The 23,089-nt window shown below is 40.3% G+C and overlaps 2 protein-coding genes across 3 annotated transcripts; both read right to left on the bottom strand.

Moving 5' to 3' along the window:
- Positions 1 to 37: 37 nt before the first annotated feature.
- On the bottom strand, positions 38 to 3,474 carry LOC116318320 (glycine cleavage system H protein, mitochondrial-like). The gene is made up of 5 exons (XM_031737297.2): positions 3,289 to 3,474; positions 3,065 to 3,144; positions 1,644 to 1,707; positions 1,359 to 1,490; positions 38 to 601 (listed from the first exon to the last, which is right to left on the bottom strand). The coding sequence occupies exons 1-5, from the start codon at positions 3,437 to 3,439 to the stop codon at positions 504 to 506; spliced, it is 525 nt and encodes a 174-aa protein (XP_031593157.1). The 5' UTR covers positions 3,440 to 3,474; the 3' UTR covers positions 38 to 503.
- Positions 3,475 to 6,619: 3,145 nt separating this feature from the next.
- On the bottom strand, positions 6,620 to 22,605 carry fam107b (family with sequence similarity 107 member B). 2 transcript variants are annotated; one of them, XM_031737318.2, is made up of 4 exons: positions 22,429 to 22,605; positions 10,695 to 10,866; positions 7,847 to 8,003; positions 6,620 to 7,681 (listed from the first exon to the last, which is right to left on the bottom strand). In XM_031737318.2, exons 2-4 carry the CDS (start codon positions 10,820 to 10,822, stop codon positions 7,562 to 7,564), a joined length of 405 nt encoding a protein of 134 aa, XP_031593178.1. In that variant the 5' UTR covers positions 10,823 to 10,866; positions 22,429 to 22,605; the 3' UTR covers positions 6,620 to 7,561. The 2 variants fall into 2 exon arrangements, with proteins under 2 accessions (XP_031593178.1, XP_031593177.1); XM_031737317.2 differs by lacking the exon at positions 22,429 to 22,605 and adding an exon at positions 11,888 to 12,047.
- Between the last annotated feature and the right edge of the window lie 484 nt (positions 22,606 to 23,089).

Genomic DNA, 23,089 nt, shown 5'->3' with positions numbered 1-23,089 from the left:
AAATAAAAAAAATCAGAAATAAATGACAAAGAAAAGAGACTTTTTAAGGAAATGTTTAATTATTTTTTATTACACAGATCCTCTGTCCACAGTTTAACCGTCATACATGCAGTGAAGATCAAAATAATTAATACCATAAAGACAAAAGTGCTTTTTAAGTCAGACAGTGTCCTAGGACAGAATTTCAAGTCCTTCACTGAAATAATTGGTAACTATTTTATTCTAGTCTCAGTCTCTTCCATCTTTTGGTGGTTTGACGCTTCAAGAAATCAACACTGGATATTAGGTCAATGCAGTCTGGAAGGTCCCCTAAATTAAGTCTGTAAAGAAATTCTAAAGTTCACAGCTCTACAGCACTGACAGATCAGTAGTCTGGAGCTAAAGAGCTCCACTGGAGAATGCTATGTATTGCGTTTTAACGGACAGGCACATATTGTGCACCTCTCTCTGCCAGTGTTGTGAGAAAAAGGGAAGGTGCACAGCACATACAGAGAGGTGTTATGTCAGTCCTCAATAGAACGGATGTATCTCTCATATGCAGCTTCATCCATTAGACTGTCAAGCTCGGCAGGTTTGGAAATGCTCATCTTCATGAGCCAACCTATAATAGATGTGTAAAAATCAAGTTAAGTTCTGATTCGAAGACGCACACTGGTTTCAGTACTTGGAGGATTAAATGCTTCACATGAAAAAACAAAGTAACTACACAAAATATAATATATATATATATATATTTTTTTTGCTTGAGTAAAATAGTCCATCACAGTGAACAGCTGTGAGTGAATGTTGTAAGTGAAAGGTTATTTTAACGTTCTGCAGTGCATTACTACCAAAGGCGATAAAGTTAATTGTGATGGGTTAGTTAACTTAAATAAAATGGAATGAATGCAGTCATGTAATGACAGTGAGGGAAAAGAGGTTGAAACATACAATGTCTCTGGAATGAATCAAATATTCAGATGTTAGTTAGAAAATGTGCAATGAAGGGTCATTTTAATGAAATATAATGTAATGTAACAATAGAACAGCTCCAGCTTTATGGTCTTAATGTAGTCCCTGTCTTCACTGTTATGTTGTGTTGTATTACTGCCATCTACTGTCCAGAGATTAAACTTCATAGCCTACTGCCGTGTATTATACTGGGTGATAAAACAGTTAAAAAAAACATTAGGTTTTAGCAGTGATCTATATCGAAAAAAAATACACCAATCGAAAGAAAATACCAATGTTGTGACAAACCACAAAGAGTAATGTCATTGGTTAACTCTGTTTAAGCTCTTGCATTAATCTAAAATGTCTCATACATATACCAGAGTAACCTCCACGAACTGCACTGTGACGTTTATGTGTGTACTTACCATCTTTGTAGCAAGATTTATTGACCAGACCAGGGTTGTCTGCCAGTAGCGTGTTGACCTCTACAACTTCTCCAGTTAAAGGAGAATAAAGCTCACTGGCTGCCTTTACACTTTCCAGAGCTCCAAACTCATCTGCAGGAGTAAATTTCAGAAGGTACGTCATGAGGGACAAGAGGCCATCCACTTTCCTATGTTGTGGTGACTCTCAATCCAGCGATGACATGCATGAGATCAAGCTTTAGAGCCATCTTAATAATATTCACTATCATTCAGCAAACATCATACCTTGCTGAGCCAGCTGTGTCCCCACCTCTGGCAGTCCACAATAAACTACATCTCCCAATGCCTCCTGCAAGCGGTTAGGGAAAACATTTAGCCAGAACAAGTATGATGTTAAAAAAACAAAACAAAACAGTTATATGTGCAAAAAGTAGTGATGTAGAGTTTTATTTAAATGTTGTGGAAAGGGATTTCTGACACTGGCCACTCTGTGGTCTCCATATCCAACAATGTGTTTACATTTGAGTCACTGCTATCTGGTGTTTATTGAGTGTTGTGCACACCCAAGAGCTGTACTGACAACTGTCAGTCCCACATATACTTTCTAAACTTTTTAATAAATGTCAGTTTAAAAACTGTACTTTATATTTATGTCAGTAAATATATGTTATTTAAGTTTTTTTGGACCATGTGAGGGAGCATTGCCTTAATTAGCTTGCATGATGAAAGAGCCTTAAATCTTGGCTCTGCCTTGCATGTGCACATATTTCAGCGCTGTTGTGCTAAAAAGTAATCACCTGCAAATAAATGATTGTTTTTATGTCTAATATATTTGCTTATATTGAAAAATAGGCTGTACTCAGCGTAATCTACATATGAAATAAAGAATAATATGACTATATTATTGTACTGTATTATACTGTGTGTTTTACATTATAATCAACCCAGTCTTTTCTGGCCACTTAAAATAGCTTTTAAAAAGACATTTTTAATGTTAATGAAAGACCTGAACAAATAAAGGACACATAAAAGTCACTCAGCCAAAAACTGAGTGCAGTTTTTACTGGTACTGTGACTGGACTGTTTATTTCAAAACACCTTGATAACATTTAAGAAAAATATGTTTCACATATTGTAAGCCAACAAATCATTTATAATAGTTTTAATCTGTGTTGTCTCAAAAAGGATTTTCAGTGATTTACCAAAACATTGTCAGCCTAGACATGAAACATATGTCAACCATATCTCTAAAGAATGATATAAACCAGTTTGTGTCAAAGTGACTTTTACATAGCATTTACTTCTCCAGCTAAAAAGTCTCTTGACATACAAAAATGTCAATTTTTCAAGAGAGAGATCTGGCCAAGCAGCATCAAATTTAACACTATTATAAAGATATTTTGTGGCAAAAAAAAGGACTGGATTGATTATAATATAGATACAATAATGCAGAGTCATACAGACACTAGCGAAACAGATCATTTCGTTATTTTTCATATATAACCCCTTTATAAATCCTGATGAAGTCTATTTAGCAATACAATTAAAAACATTACACATAAAAAGCTGAAATCAAATATCAGTTGATCATTTATTAAGACAACACCAGCAATCATCTTTTTTTTTTCTTCTTCTTCTGGTAAATTTCGGAAATCACATTTTGGCACCGGTCTGTGAAGTGCACGCGCAAAGGTGGAAATACTCACTTGTGCAAAGTTGCTGATCCCGACCGTCCCGATTCCGTCTTCCACACGAATCCATTCGTGTTTGTCTGTGAATTTAAGCGCTGCAAGATAACACAACATACTCAGAACTCAGCGAGGATTTTGAAGTCCTCGGCGAGAATGACAGAAACACTCAAACACGCTGCAGCTATCGTGTCCTTTCTCTCGCTAATGTTATCTAATACAAGACATGCATAGTCGAATACCTGCTGACAACCGGCTAGAAGACGCTAGCGTTCTCCCAAAATAAGGCTTAGATGCCAGCTGCAATGGAGAAAGCGACGCTGAACGAGCGAGTAAAGGCAAAACTGTAGAAAAGTTGGAAGAGAGGGAACGGAGTAGCCAACAGGCAGCCATGTTTGTCGCTCACTGATGAGAGCATGTTTCTTCTTCATTGATATGAGAGGTATTAGTGGCGCTTTACTGCCCTCCACCGATCATCGTTATCGATCCTCTTGAGCGCTCGGTTTGCTATTATAAAAACTATTATTATAATTTAACTATCAATAAATTACTTAAAAAATAAAAAAAATACCAAACTCAAGCCCAAAGTAAAATACTTCTACCCCTGTTGATTTTTTTAAAAGTTGCCACAGATGGAAATGGAAACTGACTTAGAATCGAAGCTGCATTATTTTAAAATAAATTTCTTGGCATTTTGAAAGTTTTATACCATTTAAGACACGTTTTAGCTTCAAAGATCATCTAATATTAAAAAAGGGAAAAAAAACCACTTTGTTTCTGAGTTGTTTTTTCCCATGTGGCTACATAAGTAAAATAAAGTCTAACATTACCTTGGTGATAAAGTGGAAGGTGTACTACTTTTTATATTTCCAACTATTTAGGGCCCGAGCACCGAGAGTGCGAAGGCCCTATTGTATCTGCTCTGTTTATTATTATTATTATTATTATTTTTTTTCATTGAAATGAATTGCCTTTTTGAGGGCTTTAACATGCTCGAAAACTCATGAAATTTTGCACACATGCCAGGCCTGGTGAAAAATTTTGTATTTTAATGGTTTTACATATGAGCATTGGGAAATGGCTCTGTAGCGCCACCTATGCCTTGTTAAATGCAGCCCTACGAACACATCGTTTGAGCTACATGTATGAAATCTGGCACACATGTGTATCATGCCAAGACGAACAAAAAAGTCTATGGGACCACTGACGCAAACCCAACAGGAAGTCCGCCATTTTGGATTGAAGGTCACATTTTGGCTCTAATTTTGCCATTTCCATGCCTCGAACTTTTTCGAACTCCTCCTTGGGATTTGGTCGTATAAGCTTCATCTTTGGTCAGTTTCAACTACACACCTGGGCCATGTTAAATTGCGGAGCTTTTGAGTTTTCGCGATACTGTGAGGCCGTGGCGCCACGGCGAATTTCGATGACTCGCCATGAAAATTTTATTGTCTCTCATTCCCTAATACATGGTCCGACCTGGACCAAAGAGCACACATATGATAAGGCTCCACCCCTGAACATATTTCAACTGCCATATTTGACACCAGGGACAGCGCCACCTAGTGGCAACAGGAAATGTCATGTTTTACACTTTGGTGCACAGTATTGTGATGGGTGACATCTGCAGCCTCAAATTTTTCCAGGAAAACCTTAAGGAGTTGGTCTTGGCTTACAGTGAAAACTGTGAGTTTTCGCGAAAGGGTGTGACCCCAGCAGCATGGCGAACATTGATGTCTCGCCATGAAGAAACAAATTAGTGTAACTCAATGAAATCCAGTCTGATCAGAACCAGACTTTACAGGCATGATGTCAGACCCGCCCTGAACAGATTGATGTGCCCATTGTCAGGAATACGAGGAGCGCCACCTAGTGGCAGCAGGAAATGTCATGTCTTTCATTTTGTTGTACTGATTTTCACAGGTTCATCGTGGCCACCTGAAAAGCGGTGAATATCACCATCAGTCCCTCATGATGCTTCAGTGAGAAAATTGTGACTTTAAACTGAACGGCGCACCCTGGTGGTAACGCTGTTCACCATGACCATTGAAGTGGCTTTTGAGGGGCTTGGAAAGTTTAAAATGTCTTGAAATTTGGCGCATCCCTCCAATGTGAAGAGCGCTTTCTTGTTATTTTACCATTTTCCTTGAATAGCGCAAAATGGCTCCACAGCGCCCCCTACAAAATTTCAAATCAACAGCCCCTGCTCTGTGTTCTATGTATGAGTCTGAAACCTGGTAAGCTTATGGAAGATATCAAGATGTACAAAAAAGTCTCTTGGAGCAATATCCCAAATCCAACAGGAAGTCAGACATTTTGAAATTAATGTGTAATTTTGGCGACAATTTCCCTTCTTTTCAGGCCTCATACTTTGACGAACTCCTCCAAGGGATTTCATCAGATTGAGGCGATCTCCAGTGTGTGGAATCTAAAGACGATGTGATGTTAAATTGCGAAGCTTTTTACGTCCAGGGAAACAGGATGGTCATGGCAGCACGTGGAGTTTCAATCACTCGCCAAAAAGCAGTAATCTGCTGTCACTCAAAAACACAATGTCCAATCTCTCCCAAAGGTCGCAGGCGTGATGAGACTTGAGCTCGGAAAACTCGGTTATGCCATTTGTCAGTAATGGTTAGAGCGCCACCTAGTGGGACGACTATCATAATGGTTGAATTAGATGAAATTTTAGCTGGTGGTTAAATGCATGAATTCCACCAAAGTGACATCAGATCGGACGCACTGGTTTTAGGTGTTGGGCTTGGCTCGACATGCTGGGGTGCGAGGGCCCTCATATCGCTGCTTGCAGCTTTAATTTAATTGATCTTTCCAGTACAACGCCGAAGTTACTGTCAGCAAAGCCAAGGGAAGTTACTGATACCGTTTTAAAAATCTAAAATATAACAAAATACACATACTTCACAGTGACTCAAATAATGGATTGTAGGTTATGTCACAATACTTTTTATATACTTTGCTGCTCTAACAATGCTCAAGATTTAGACAGTAATTAAAGTTTAAGTTAAATAAACATTCAAATCGGTGACTTAAAGATCTAGACCTTTTAATATGAGACTGTACTAAGACATGCCTTGCTATTTCTTCACCACGTTTCACTTGGAAATTGAAAACAAAAGCCCACATATTCAGCAGCAACAAATTAAAATATAAAAAAATATTAAAAGAATGTTTTAGAGAGAAACACTAGGATATACTGGCAAATATCTGCTTCTTTCTGTGAGAGTCTCACCAGGATTTCTGACTCAGAATAATACTGTGTGTAAATTTCTATGTCCAAAGTAGGGTTGTTTTTTGTTTTGTTTTGTTTTTTTGAACACACCCAACTAATTTAGCATATCTAATATCTATGGTTTCGCTGATGAGGATAAGCTTCCAAGAAGTTTATCAGGAGTTATTTCAGAAGCCGTGCTGATATTCAGACCTGTTTATGATGGGTGGTTTATGTGTAAACACATTCAAGTTTATGTCCTGGCTTCATCCAAACTTTTGTTTAAAAACAAGTGCACACACACACGCACACACACACACACACACAGAGCTCAGGGCTTATTCTAATTGACCAGCTTCACAAAACTTAAATTATTTATTAAGTAACACTTTTATTCATACAAAAAAAACAAAAACAAAAACAACAGAATATATAAAGAAAAGTCACTCTCATGCCTGGGAGTTTTACTATTGCTCAAAATTGCATTAGCTGAGGAAATGGCATGTGTACAATTTAAAAAAATAAAGCGAATTCGAGTGTTTCACAGAACCACGCACTCCCTTTGTCCTGTTCTGGCATCATATACTATGCAGTAAAACAAACTTAAAAAAAAAAAAGAAAAAAAAAAAAAGAACCCCAAAACAAAACAGAATGACTAAAAGTGTCCTCCCCTATACCAGCGCTAAAAGCTACAAACATAAATAATAAAAGCACATTTGTTTGGCTTTTACATTACACAGCTTCAAGAGTCCATCCAGTGTCCGCTTTTCCTTTTTTTTGATTCTGAATGTGAGAACAAACAAACAAAAAAAAAAAACAACAACAATAACAATGACAACATCAATAACAGTAAAGAGAAATGAGAGCTTGCTGTGGAGAAAGGAGTGAAAAACATAGGGACGAATACTCCTGTGTGTGTGGGTGTGGGTGTGTGTGTGTTTGGTCGCATCTCCCTCAGAGCTCTTTGAAAGCTTGCTCGCCCTTGTGGAAAAAAGCATGTAACATGTCTGTGTTAGGTCCTCCTGTGGGGGGTGCTGTGTGCTGCTGGGTGGGTATGGGTACTGGTGGTCCATTGCAGGCAGACCGAGGGGGGGTCTTTATTCTTTAAAGTCTCTCTCCTCACTGCACGAAGGAACAGCTAGGTTGGGAAAGCCAGGTCCAAGATCATGGTCACCACCGTGTACCACAGACACAACACACTCTCTCTCCTTTGTACACACACTCCTGTTGCCTCTGTGCTCACAAACATGTGCACAGTCAGCCAGACCCAGCCACCCCTGATGTTTTTTTTAGGTGGTTCGTTCCTCCCCGTCGGTCTCCTGCTTGGTCCTGCGCAGGTTACTTTTCATCTTCACGAACTCGGGGGTGTTCTCCTGTTCCTCCTCAATTTTCTGTTGCTCCAGTTCAAGCTGCAGGAATAAAAACATGAAATTCACATTTACATTTACACGAAACTCAAGTTTTTCCAAAACACATACAGACAGCTTAGCAACTCAGATAAAGTTTTGAAAAAGCCATTGTACACGTTGGGATTTATGAGTGTGTAAATGACACAATGTCTATCAATCATTTACCTGCTCTAGTTTCTGTTGTCTTTTCATGAGCTCTATCTCCAAGTCACTCCTCTTCTTGTGGGCTTCTTGCTCCTCCTTCTGTTGCTTGAGAACTTGGTCCCTTTTTCTCTTTTCCAGAACCTTCTGGAGCTCAGGTTTGTTCTGAGGAGCCAGACCCCTGTGCAGAATCCATCAATGAAACAGCATGTCAGCTTCAATCAACACATGCTGATGTCACTGCAAAGCCTCATTCAGAAGGAGACCGGCATGCAAATTCATGCATAACATATGACCTTATTCTGTTTTGACATGCAGATTAGTATTAGACTTTCGGATTAAACACGGCAATCATGTTACAGGAAAGTTCTGATTTCCAGCAAATCGCAGATTGCTCTGCATCAAAAAGAATTGCATAAGATGATTTTTGCCAGCACAGGAAATGACTTTGAAAGAGTGGGCTGAAACCATGGGTGAGAACTTGGCTGTTTATTTCTTTCCCAGTTGCCTTTTTTTTTTGTCTTTTAGTATCAAGAATGATTGCAGGGAAGCATACTCCACACACGGAAAAAGTCTTAAGTCACTGCAAAACCAGTGGGACTGTTACACAACTCAGTGAAAATAGGATAGAGACATCTCACTAAAGTGAAAGCCTGAGGAGCAAAGACGCAAAATATTATGTAATCTGCTAAACTCTTCCAAAATCATGACAGGAAAAAAAACAGGTTGTTTGGGGGGGAGGGGGGTAACAACAAGTTTGGGAGAGGGACATTTAAGAAAAAGAGGAACAGATGGATTGAAGTCATCTATAAACAGGCAAAAACTAATAAAGAGCAAAGGATTAAGGGCAAATAAAGTGGCACAGAAGAAGAAAAAAAAAAATACTGTGCCTGGTCAAAAATCCAATCTCCGTGCCCTTTACTGATTTAATTTTTAAACCCTTTAATGCAGATTACCTAACACTCCAACTGATTTTTCTTTCACTATGACAGCCTGAATCTACACAGACCACAGATGGTCTTCAAAGAAAACACAGCGTGCCTTACCTGGATACATTTTAGCAACAGCACTGCCTTAATTAAATGCATTATTAAATCAAGGCGATTACATAACTGAGCTCACGGTGTTCCAAGAAGCAGTGGGAGTTAATTTACAACAAGGGTCTGTTCTATCAAGAGTCACTGCTTCAGTTAAATACCCTGTTTTGCGTCAGTAAGGGTCTTAGAAAGCTTTTAGTGAGCTGAAGCAGGGCAGAAGGTCCAAGATGTGACTGGGTGGGCTGATTTTAAGTACCCTCACGCAGAAGGGGTGGACGACAAGGTCGGCGACAGCAGCAAGACAGGCTACAGTACAAAGATGCTGACTTCATTCTTCTCTCACTGTGGGCGGTGTTTACATAAGAACTAACCTATGCACACCCCCCACCACCAAATGCATGCCCTCAGGCAGACTGAGAGGAATGCGTGTTCAAAATCCCACACATCACTACCTCCATCTGATCGAATGCCTGGCCAGTCGTGGTGGCTGAATTTCTCAAATTCCTTTGTTTGTGTAGGAAGGTGCCATTACAGTTAAGGTAGCCAAGGCAGAGAAAGGCCCTCAGCTAGAGACAGTTTTGTAATCTCTATTACATAACATATTTTTTTCCTCTCCGTTACAAGCATCCATCCATGCATCCATCCAACCATCCCACTTTCATCACTGTGACTAATCCACTTTGCAGGCCAGCCTTCTATACCTCAGCACACGATAAAAGCACAATCATTAAAGTTTATTCCCCCTTAAAGCTGGTTGATGCTTGTCAAAATCCTCTGTCTAGACTATTAGAAGCAATATTCTGCAGCGGTTTGAGCTGAAAATTTTTATTTCTATTTTTTTACGATTTCCTTTCTCTTTGGCCCGTTTCCTCCTGATTCTTAAATGCCCTGCTTTAATCATTACACTCTGGTTTAAGACAGACCGGAGAACTGCTGCTGTGATGTAACAGCTGTCACCAGCATGAGTGTTTACAGAGCTATTTATAGTTCAGGCACAAAGCTGCTGGCACTGTATGGTGTGATAAAATACAAACATTGAGTTTGAAAGGGCAATCATGGGCCCCAGTATGTATGTGCATTTAAACATGCTCAGATATAAACGTATGCATACACTGATTGATGCTCAGAGACTTACAGACCCATAATATCCTCCTTTGTTTCATGTAATATCAGTAGCCACGGCAGGATTTTCCTCCATGGCATACATCGCTGACTTTTACATAACCAATATTTGCCAGAGGTTTTTATATAATAGCTTCTATGAAATTTTTTATATCCCAAGCCTCACATTACACTGCTGCTGGGAACTAGAGGGACCAGTGAAGTCAACCACACTGACAGCAGTAGCATACGGTAGCATCAGTGTCGTTGACATGGATACAAAAAGGAATTAGCAGAAAGTGGCAGGGTTACTGGATTCACTCATCCTCCATTAGTGAAGATAAAACTAAATTATCCTGAATGTGGAACCCGAACCATTCCTTCTTATCATAAGTTTATGTTACACCCAGAAACAAACGGGGATGTTTTATTGTAGTACCAGAAACTATCGGACTTCAATGGCCTCTCACCATAAAGTATTATCTATCTCGATACTAGCAATATTCAGCATAAGTAAATCCCAAATATTGCTTTATGGCTATGACTATTAAAGGCATAGGGGTGCAGCTATCTTTGTTTAACACTTAACTGCGGTTATAAAATATAATCTTGCTGTTGGTATCAACAAAAGGGAGGTAAATAATCTCCTCTCTGAAAATAATTTGGGATTTACCACATGTGGTCACCGAGTGACAGCTAGGAGTGAGATTCAAGGTATTTTTCTGTCTGCTGACCTCTTCTGGTTCATGAGCAACTCTCTGTGCAAGTCCTGGTGATTACGGGAGCTTTTCACTGGGTTGATCAGTTTCTTCGGCTTGATGAGCTCATCACAGTCTTCGTCCATATAGTCCGGTTCCGCCATGACACTCCTCCCTGCTGACAGCGACAAACCAGGATCACAGGGATCTAAATCAACAGGGGGGAAAAAAAAGAGAGAGAGAGAGAAAAAAAAGAGAGACTCTGATTTAAATGCAGTATGAGAAATCTCTGTGTCACAAAGGCAATCATTTCACTTCTTGCAAATCAGGATATGAGCATCTGCCAGATCCTCTGGCATGAGCTCAGGGTTTTTCACTGGTCTCTATAGTGATGAAGGGACTCAGCACTGGAATTACGTAAGTGTTCCACACTAAGTGAAGAGGAACATTTCATCCCCTTGATGGATGATAGAAGAAACATATGCATATTAATGAAGGGACAGTAATGGGGACAGCCTTTAAAAGCCTAATATCTTTCTGACACACAGTGTCATGTAAATATTCCAGAAACGACTAAAGCACAGAATTAGCCCAGAGAATCATCCTACAGCTGTCTGTGGGCTTGAAATAAAACCAAGTCACATCTGTGAACTCCTCCAGATGTGAACAGATGTTTGCTTTGGTCAACTTTACAGAAGGAGCAGAAACCATAAAGTAGACATTTCTAGCAACAGTTGCGAATGGAGTATTCACCTATTTTCATACACATAATCAACATGTGGAAAACCCTCATTATAAACTACAGAAATGGCAGGGGGTACTCAGGGTCAGCACAGTGCATATTTTTACTTATTTCTTCATTTAGCAGTGCTCTAATTATAGCTGTGATTTACTACAAGTTTGATCAATATCTCTCACCAGTTGCAACGTATGCATGTAACACCATACCTTTTATAGCAGTTACTGTTATCCATCTACCTATCTGAACTCATGGCTCACATGCTCCACTTCAAAGAATGACTAATCAGGAACTTCGGAACGATGCGCATAAAAATCCCAGGATCCAACCGCATGACAAACATACAACAAATGCACTGAGTGACAACTTTATGTTTCTTTAAAACACTGAAAGGACTCACTACTTCACTGTTGAGCTACTGTTTGAATTAAAGCAAAAAAAATAAAAATAAAAAAAAATACATAAATTAAAAATGAAATGATAAACTCACCCTGCAGATGAGGAAAGACGGGGTATCTGAACATTGTAGCCATCTCTGTTATTTTGATTTGGAATGTATTCTCCAAGAAAAGCTATTAAAACACGCTGTCCTCTCTCCCTCTGGCTCTCTTTTTTAATTAGTATCTCGTAAAGCCTCGTGCAGGAGTCGTGCTTTGTTCTGCACAGCTGTCTGCTACTGAGCTGGTCGGAGTTCAAAGTCTGTTTTACAGCTAAGCTCACACAAACCCTCCCTCCCTTGCTCGCTCACCCTCTCTCTCGCTCTCCCTCTCTCTCTGCCCCCTCCCTTACCTTCATTGTTCCATTCACTTTTAATACACACCTCTGGCAGTTTATGACTATGTTTTCACTTCTAACAAAAAAACAGATCATACGCACAATGTCTCACTTATCAAATTTCATGGTACCTTTATCTTGTTAATACAAAATATGTATTTACGACCTCTGTTAGCTTTAAAACTATAAAGTTATTAATTACTCCACTACTAAATGATTGTCTGAATATACCATTCAATAAAGTCATGGCTTCCCCAGTCTGACGAATGGCTCAAACTCATAGTCAGGTGTTTCTTCGACTGATAAGAATGAGCTGATAAGGACTAAAGAATGCTGCTTTTGATCTTACAGCCAATCACAGCTACTTGTTCCAAAGACGCATCACACTGCATGTGCCAGACACAATGGCAGTGGGAGTGTGTCCTCACAAATCAAAACATGCATTCAAAAGCATTGACGCAATGAGTTACAGTCACCACTAGAGGTCGATATGTTTGCATCCCCAGGAGCTAAATGATGTCAGTTACATAACAAAGAAGCCTGGGATAAACACCTAGTGTGTGGCTGCACAGGGTGCAGAACAAAGAGAGAGAGAAATGATACAGAAACATCCTTGAAGAATATAATACGATATGCTGGTAATAGTACAGTTTTCCCGCCTGGTTGTCATGGTTGTAAACAATTCCTTCTAATCTCAGATGAGTAACCCTGTGTTTACCAACCCATGTAGCCATCACAAACCTATGCGTACAACTAATTTAGAAAAGCAGCATAAACAACACTGGTCACTAGTTTAGTTTACCACTACTTTTACAGACATCACTGACTCTAATATTGTGAGCAACCTTGCAGTCACAGTGCATTTGTTTTTGACACAGGAAATAGTGATAGTGATTGCAAATGTGAGAAGGGGAAGAACTGCTTGACGCTGTAATCAGGAGCTGCGTGAACCCGCACATGATGGGCACATCAAAGGGTGGCTTCTGTTAATGCTGAGTTGGACGGGTACAGGAACTTACAGACTGACAGTGTTGTCACAGTGTCCGTTTAACACATCTGCTCCTGCTTCCTCTCTGCCCCCAGGGAGAGGGGAAGTAACATAAGGAGTTCAAAAGGGACCTACAACCTCAAATTCGAGGACTGCTTAAAGCCAGCTTGATAACTGGTGGTTTTGCATGTTTATTTGCCCCCTCTGGCTTCTTTTAAAAAAAAAAGCTACATGTTGCAGTTGCACTCCTAAAACCTAAGATGGGTACAGACAGGCAAGTTAACATGTTGTCCCTTAAGATCCCTCTGACTGCAGCTGCTTTGCCCATTGGTGGGGTTAAGCATGAAATGATACTGCCAGTAAAACATATGTAGTAGATTGCACGTGTTAATATGTGCACCTCCAACCCGACCACATCTCAAGATAACGATAATAATAATAATACTAACAACAACAACACACAGTTTTTAAAAAAAGCACTTTCTGCTTTTTCAAGAATCCCATTAAACCCCACTGTGTTTATTGGTTTTGGAGACACACCCTTACTGCTGAGACAACAGGCGCACACACACACACACACACACACACACACACACACACACACACACACACACACACACACACACACACACACACACACACACACACACACACACACACACACACACACACACACACACACACACACACACACACACAAAATGAGTCTCCATTCCCCAAGATGTCCAGGAGAGAGCGAGCAGTATTAATATGATTCAAAATATCCGAGCATCGTGCAATAAAATGAGAAAGAAAAAAAAAAAGTTGGTGAAAACAATGGAAACTAGAGAAGAAACAGAAAACTGGGTCAGAACAGAGTCTTGGAAAGGAGAACAGCAAAAGCAGAAAAAGAAACTTCTTTCTCCCAGCTGTCCCCATGAGCTGTTCTTGTGTTGGAGGTAATCACACTTCTGGATTAAGTAACAGGGAATATCTGATTGATTAAGTGAGGAAAAATGCCAACAAAGTTAAAACCACGAGGAGGCTTAAACACACACACTTCAAATATATCACTCACATCTTGCTGACACAAGTGCGTTCTTCTCACTGTATAAAAGCGATACTTGAGCTGCAGTTTTTTTATGTTTTGCTTTTGTTGTCGTTTTATTTTTTTTTTAAAAAAGAGGAAGCAATTCAATGTGTTTGCACTGTGTGAGAAAGTGTACTCCACAGTGGCAGGCTGCATTAGAGCTGATAGAACGACTAGAGTGCCAGCATTGTGCCAAGGAATTGCATCATCATGGCCAGCTTTGCTATATGAGCTAACATGCACACAGACTTACATTCATTATATGGACTCATTTCTCAACAGCCTCTAAGTTGCCATGGCGATCCGCCACCACCCACAATTTAGTGACACAGCACTGTGATGCAGGACTTGTGAAGACGCTAGAACATTAAAATAGTTTTAGCACTGAATTAAAGTCTTAAAAACAATGTTAATGTGGCTTAAACTGTTAGCTTTGGGAAAACAATGGGAAAAAACTGCATCCTGTAAAAATGTGTCATTTACAACAAAAGCCATTACAGACTCTCGAGTTATGTTCAGAAATAGCTTCTTTCAGTTCATTGCTTTTAATTTAGAGCCTACATATTCACCCTTAGTCCTTACCTTATGCACATATGTGCATCCATTAAAAGAATAAAAACAAAACAGAGCACAGTAATGAGCATGGAAGGGGAAGTTAAGCTGGCTGGGAAAACAATACCATGGATACTCTAAGAAAAACAAACAAACAAAAAAAAAAAAAAACAGACAAATGAAGGGGATTGTTAGTGATGTGAACATGATTAAGGAGTAAAGAGAAAGTAGATGACTATCCGCATGACTAACAAGATAGGGCATGCAAAGACATTGACAGCCAAATACTGAATGATGACATGGTTTAGCTTTTCATGAGTCACAAACGGCCCTCTTCCTGGTGCAGCCTTTGAGATACAGAAAATGAAGGCAAGGAGAGCAGCTGGTGGCCTGCGTTGCCATCTGACCCCACCGTTCTCCTTCTAGGACACAGGCACAGACCATCCAGAGATCTGCACACCACAGGGTGGGGTTGGGCAATCAACTGTCATTGGTGGTGAACACATAGCTGACCACACCCACTACAGCATGTGTGAGCCAAGGTCCCCCCCTTGCAATTTCCAGTACAAAGGTACACAGGGGTCAGGCTTAAGAAAAGCACTGATCTGAGATTTAGCATCCAATTTTTGATGTAGGCTTTAGCAGCTTATGTAAAAAAAAAAAAAAAAAAAAAAAAAAAAAAAAGGATCTCATTTTTGGAGGAGCCAAGCCTGTGCATTGTTGGACTTTGTGTTTCTTGGTTAAATACGCTTATGAATCTCAACAGTAATTGCTATTCAGGCCCTATATTCATATATACTGACATATTTTGACTATAGATTCATATGAGCTAAAGAAAAAAAGCACATTAACATTTAATAAGATGCATATGATTGTGGCCATAAAAAAATTAACATTTAATCTTATACATCTTGCTTCCTTGTCCCATATAGTCTTTTACTTTGGGCAGATCCTCTATATTCCACTCACAGATGGGAGGTCCACCCCTCAGGGGAAATTACGTCATCAATACCCCCGAAGCAACCCCCACACCCCATTCTCTCCCTCTTACACACACACACACACACACACACACACACACACACACACACACACACACACACACACACACACACACACACACACACACACACACACACACACACACACACACACACACTCACTCGCCTTGCTGTGTGTCACAAGCTGTACAGATCCGGATGTGAATCTCCTAGCCTCTCTGTTAATGAAGCGGCCATTCAGCCATAAATAGGGGAGGCCCTAATTAAAACGCAGAGATAGATGGGCTTTTAACGGACAGCTGAGGGAAGATGGGGGTGGGATAGCATGGCCCTGTGTGTGAGAGTGTGTGTGTGTGAAGAGAAAGTGACTGAAAAAGTGAATCAGAGTTGACAGTCTACCAGTGACAATGAGATCATTTCCCGTATGGGCTCCCTGTACATACGTGATAATTCACAGCACTACCACATGACAAGGAATAAGTCATTGTGGCACGTGTGGTCACTCTCCTGCACCTACAAACACATTCAAGCTGTCATCTAGAAACACATACCACATACCCACATTTATTTTGTGTGTGTTTTGTTGGGTATTTGCATTTGTAGGCAAAATAATTTGAGTACAAATGACTATCTAGGTAGTGCTCGTCATATTGAAAAGCATCCGGTAAGATAAGACAAAAGACAATGGAAAAGATGGCCGCTGGCATGATTTTGTCTGAGCTCAATGCAAATATCACTCTTGCCACCCGCATCAAGAGTTTCAGTTTAGACCAACTACTCTGGGTATGTCAGAATGGGTGCCACACAATGGCTACCGAGAGAGCCGAGTGGTGAAGACGCGGCAACTTTGGAGCGATTATATATTTAGCCAAGTATGACTCAAGTATGAAAGAGAAATAAAGAAACATACAGTGAGAATGAAAAGGGCTCCTCAAATGTATTCTGAGTTTGGGGGTTGAGATCTGTTTTGTGTTTCCTGCCTTGGGGTGGGGGTCTATAGCAGGGGAATTCAGGGGCCTCATCATGTACTGACCTCCAAAAGCACCCGGACCGCTCCCACAGTACAATGATGTCACTTGGGAGATGCAGGGGTATGGGAATTTACAATCTGGGTTTTAGGGTTCATAAACCACAGATGTGCAAACATGGAGAAAACACCCACACAAGGGAAGGATAATGTGCATCATGTGACAAAGGCGTGAGCTGTGCTATGCAGTATGCGTCTGTGCATGTCTCTGGATGCTTGAAAAACAAAATAAAACACTGGAGTCATCAAGTCAGTACCAGGCTGTTACAATGACAACAATAATCACCAATACCCCTCCCAGCCAAAGGGTTCAACCAGGGCATCTGAGTTACTGTTACTCTCTTTGGCAACCTGATACTTACTGTAAAAACATTATTTTTGTTTGGCTTCTACTGCAGTTTACAAAATATCGATAGCTTCTTTGTATTGGTCTGGTAAATCTTCCACTTGATACAACAGCTTATATGGGCTTACTGCAAACAAACTAGAGTTAGAAAGCATATTTATACAATAATCTACAACAGAGCCACGAATATTTCGGTTTTATCTCAACAAAAAAAAAATAATAAGCGCCTTAGGAGATACTGTATCCTGGTTAGAATTCTTTTAAAAAATTTAAGAGCTTTGCATGTTTAAAATTAAACCTTATTTATCTTATATTGCTCTAAGGGCTTACAACTGGGCCTTGGTGCTGCCCCCTAGTTAAGCCACTGTTGTAAATACACCCTTTGGGCAGTTCCCTCTTTACACATAGTTCTGAGAAAGAACTATGTGTCTGAAATGACCACAATAAAAGAGAATAATGGCCCCTCTCTGTGACTTAATACAGATTTAAGAGTAGCAGTCTGAAGCCTGAGCTTTTGGCTTGTAAGGATCATTTGCAAACAGGACATCGTTATCTAAAAAAAAATGGCCATGTTGAAAAAAAAAAAAAAACCCCATCAACTATTGCATCAGTACACATAAGGTCGAAAATTAGGAAAGGCAAAATAGGTTTATTTATTATATACAAAAAAATATATCTCATAATTGGCTATGTCAGTTTGTCAAACCCTCTCATTATAATTATAAACGTTTGAAAGAACTCTCTTCAGAAATCAGGCTTTAATACTGACTCTAAATGAGGAACTAAACCATTCCTTTCCACCAATGCATTCGTTTTATATCAGACAATTTCAACTATCGGAACAGAACAAAGTAGAGGAACATGCATAATGTTACTTCTCCTGTCTGGTTCTAGTTCTCGATTAAAAACAAACAAACAAATAAAACTGGCATACCCAGTGCACACTTTGGCAATAACTGTATGTGCAATTGTTAATGTAGTTTTGGGGCTGTGTTGTAAGCTGCACTTGAAAATGGTTGTCTCTTGTGGCTGTAATTCTTTTATCTGTCGGTGTTATCTTCCACTCCTTTTTGTGTCTCAAAAGCACAGCAGCTGCAATTTGTCTTGCCTGATGATAACAAGCCTCACTGCCTCCATCTCTTAAGAGTATCCTGATCTTTCAAATGTGTCTTGACATGATCAGATGAAGCAGGTACTGGTGAAACATTATGTATTAGTTGTTAAGATGTTACTTAAAAATGTAATTATGCTTAGCTATGACCTTTCTTTCGTTGAACTGAAACATGCCGAGTTAGACAGTTTCTGTTAAGCACAGAACTGAAATTGTTCCATGCTGTGGCTCCTGTTGCTGCACGGTTTGAGCCCCCGGGGTGAGGCAGATTACAGGATGAATGGGATGGATTGAAAAGGCACAGACACCACTTTGAGTCACGCTGTGGGAATGTGATGAAACTGCACACTGATTATCGCCTTGGACGCACAACAGCAAATCCACGTATGGACACAGAGACCTAAATATATTCAAACACTGACATATTTGAGCGACAAACATTTGGGTGTTTTCTTCCTTCAAAAGGTTAAAATTAAACTGCTGACAACCGCATTTAGGGCATATTTCAGGAAGGGATACAATTTGAGGTCACACCTGTTAGTCAAATACAAAAGGCTCGCCTATATGCTCACAACTGGCACTGACACATGCTCTTGTATGTATATGTACAGACCTGACGGGAACAGGTGGAGAGATGAAGAGCACAACACATGCACAAGATCCAGACTTATATACCACAGGCACAGCTGAGACATACGCACATTTCATGTAGGTCCTCCTTACTGAGACATAAGGAAGATCCACATATACTTTATACACACACACAATTTAAAATACATTTCCAATATCTGTCTTAATACTGGTGTGCAGACAAGCAGGAAAATAAAAAATATATAATTGTTTTGTCTGGCTAAGAAATGAGAGGTCTTTGTTATGGCTCTGTTGTAACTCCAGATTCAAAGCTTTGTGCTTTACTGCTGTTTTCCTCATATGGAGCAGGCACGCCCATCCTCATCGACTACTGGCGGAGCCCATCTGGGATCTCACATCTCATTGGCTGGAGGGCACACCAGGGAGCATTTGGGAGGTTCTCCTTTGTTTACATGCCAGTAAAGAAAACCCCAAAAACAACTGTTACCTTGAGCGACCAGACAATCTTTACTTAGCCAGACAGACACACAGGGGTGCAAGCTGACTGTGCGTGCACACGCATATAGAAACAATAGGGATCCCAGGTATCCAAAAAATAGGCTAAATGAGGAGCTTTGTTCTCTCTGATTCAATTAAGTGTGCTCGTCATGACAGAAAATATACATGTCCTGAGTAAAATGTGCCTGTATAAATAGATTTATACAGGCACATTTTACAGACAGAAGTCTTGATTTTGTGCTTTTGTTGCCTGATGAAACTTCCAAAACCAAGTATACGCACCTTGAAATCGCAGTCATTTTCAAGTATTAGTAGAATGGGGATCTCTTCTACTGTGGAAGTGTAGCTATGTTCCTGTTTGTGTTAAAGAAAGGACCATATATCTTGATACGGGCTTACAATGAGCTTAATCCAATACATTGAACTCAGACTCCCAATCGCGATATAGCCGCAAGGAGGAAAGCATTTAGAGTCAGCGTGCATGCCATCCATTCTCCAAGGCTATGCAAAGTGGTCAGCACAGTAATGGTGCTTTATTGTGATTGAAGCTCTGGCGTAACAGCAAGAAAATCAATGGGATTCTTTGAGAGGCGGAATCGCTGTAGGTGTGTGCACTCGTCTCTGCTTCAGTCTTTCCTTTCCAAATCAGTCTTGAGCATGCTTAAACAAGTCTCTCCATGTCTGAGTTTCCACAGGCCCCCCCACACAGATGTGCATGGCACACAAGCGGTATATCAAGATACTCAGCACCTGAACCGTGACACAGCCAAGTATAAAACCGCTGCGACAAAACTACAGCCGAGTGAAAGATCCTTCGTTGATCCTGCTTTTGGATTGCATCACTTGTGTTTATGTTGCATCATAATATTTCATTCAGCCTTTACGGGCGCAAATTGTGTGTGAAAAACTGTAAAGCCAGATTAAAATGCTAAGCAGCTCTCTAAAACAGTTGTAGAAAACATATTTTAAGAAAGCAGGCTTAAGGAGTCCTATAATGCAAACCAAACATTTTGGTATTTTATATAATGACACTGAACTAACTTTATTATTAAACCTGAGGAGTACACTAGAATAAGTACAACTATTTTGGCTTTAAGCCTGGAAACTATTTAGCAAATGTTTAATGCCATTTGATCATTGCAGTTAGTAGATGATGGCTGATTGAATACACTGTCCTTACACTTGCTGATATTCTTTAATACTTGCTTAGGAATGGACAAAACCAAAAAACCCAAACAAATTACTCTAGCAAACATCTTGAAAAACAAAGTATTCCCATGACATAAGTATCAAAATAGGAGCACTGTGGCACATTTGAAAAGCTTTAAACAATATTGAAACATACGTTAAAAGTGGCACTGGACAGAGTGAAGTGGTGTTTGGTAAAAATGCTTGAAGACTTCACTAGACATCCTCTGAAATCTTTCTTAGTTTACAGGCTAATTACAGGGGGAAATGCTTAAAAACATTTGGTACAAGGTAGTCTTTCACCAACACGGCCTGAGCTTGAGCTTTCCTGACTCAAACACCTTTATTTTCCTGAGGTCAGTTTGACTCCTTGACATGGTCTCTAACTCTGTAATGATATATCTGAGAAATGCACCAAACCACTAATGGACACTTGCTATTATAGAATGGAAACTCAGATATTTCATTCACATATTTAAATTCCTTTGAGTGCAATGATAATGAAGCAGGCAGCTTTTCAGTTATAACACACACACACACACACACACACACACACACACACAGTGACGGCATCAGCTCTTACGGGAAGACAGCAAAGACAGACCTAGTAAGAGAAACAGGAGAGAGAGAGAGAGAAGAAGGAAGGAGGGGGTTCAAAGATCAGAAAACAGATGTAAATCGTTTCGCAAACTCTCCTCCAAATGACTAACACATGTGCAAAACTTTCCCCTCCCTTTAGCACAAACACCCACTACCACACTCTTAGAAGCCATTCACCTAAACGGCAACAAACTCACTCAAACCACCTGCTTTTATCGCCTCTCTTCTCACTAAAACATCAGATGGCCAGAGTTAAACTACCTCACCTTAAGTCTACTCTGCACTATTTACCGAGCTGCTAGTTTGCCTCCACCCAGCAATCACACACACATACATGCACACACACAGACACTCAACCCTCTAGCTCCAGATGGGGTTTGCCCTGTTTGCTTACTGTTGTTAAAATTTAACAGAAACATAAATCACTATCAAAAAGAAATGCCTCAAGTTTTAGACTTGCAGACCTGTTGCCACTTTAAAAATAGACACTCTCACACTCACATGACAGTTGTTCTGCCTGATGACAGCACAGACCAGTTTGTCAGTTCTGAATGAAGCCATGTGCTTAGACATAACCACTCCTGTCCCATTCCACGCGAGTCTGACTCACTAATTCAGTCACCCATAAAATGTGGTCTCTTCGCATATCATTTGTCTCTCCGATTGATCTCCTTTCAACAGTAAATACTGAACTGCTATGTACAGGTTATGGTAGCTGATAAGAAAAATAGAACAATGAGAAAAAAAACGTCTGGTGGTACAAACTGTAAACACAAAATACATGGTTTTGGGGTAAAGGATTATGAACTGGCTTAAAAGCAGGAGTACCATATGTAGCCTTTGCATTGGTTGCATTTTAAGCCCTCACAGGTTCACACAGATACAGAAGGGGAACTATAATAAAGGCTTTTCCCCTCTGCTGTTTCCTCAAAGTATTAAGTGCCATAAACGCTACCTGCTCTAAGAAAACCAAACTGTTGTCCGTGCGTGTGGAAACAACAACCTCAACGTGTTTGTTCCTCACTGTCCCGTCGGCTACAGTCATGCGCCGCAACAAAAGGAGACAATGAAACAAGAGTTTGTATTTCTGCAATCTCATTCTCTCTCTTCTCCGGGTTGCTCGTTTGCCCTTAGACACTTTCTAGTTTCGAAACCCCAAACCGGCCGCTTAGCTATACCCGCGCCGCTTTTTTTGTTAGTGCACTTGTGAAGCAAGCTCAGGAGAAAAACAGCACGAGCTCCAGCCACGCACCCACGCACGCGCGCGCATATACACACACACCTACCTAAAAGTCGAAGCCGACGCGACTTGTCCAACTCGGGTTGTTTAATATTTAAAGTGACAAAGTGGTTTGAGCCACATCGGTGCGTCTCCGGGTCACTTCTTGGGGTTGAGGTGTGTCTCCCTGTGGCATCTGTTAGCTCCGGCTCCACATACACTCAGTCAGGACCCATAGAAAATGTAAATTTAAACGGGGTGGGAGGGATGGGGTGACGTCACGCAGGGGCTCCTCCTCCTCCTCTTTCTTCATCTGCTCCGGAGAGAAGATGAGTGGGGACTCCTCGAGCTCAGGGCGGGGCGTGCACGAAGTGAACGTTACCAGGTTTCTTACTGAAAACTGGGCTATAGGTGACATGTGTTATCTAAAGCCTTACAGTGGCCTTGTAAAAATTATGTAACGCGTGGAGGGACCAGGCATCAACAAATAACGCTGAAATCTTCATAAATCATGTGACACACAACATGTATGTATGTAAACAGAAATTTTCCAGCCTCATAAAAGCATAAATTGAAACTATAATTTCTTTTCGGGAAGTTCTGATATGCAATCTTTTTTTTGTGTGCACTTGTACATCCTCTTTATCTTTTGCAATAACTGCTTTCTGTTATTACAGCTGCTAATCACTCTGGCGATCACCCATGTGAATACATTGCTCGATAGCACA

The sequence above is a fragment of the Oreochromis aureus genome, linkage group 7, assembly GCF_013358895.1.
Source record: "Oreochromis aureus strain Israel breed Guangdong linkage group 7, ZZ_aureus, whole genome shotgun sequence".
Classification (NCBI taxonomy): Eukaryota; Metazoa; Chordata; class Actinopteri; order Cichliformes; family Cichlidae; genus Oreochromis; species Oreochromis aureus.
This window is presented reverse-complemented; position numbering and strand designations above follow the sequence as displayed.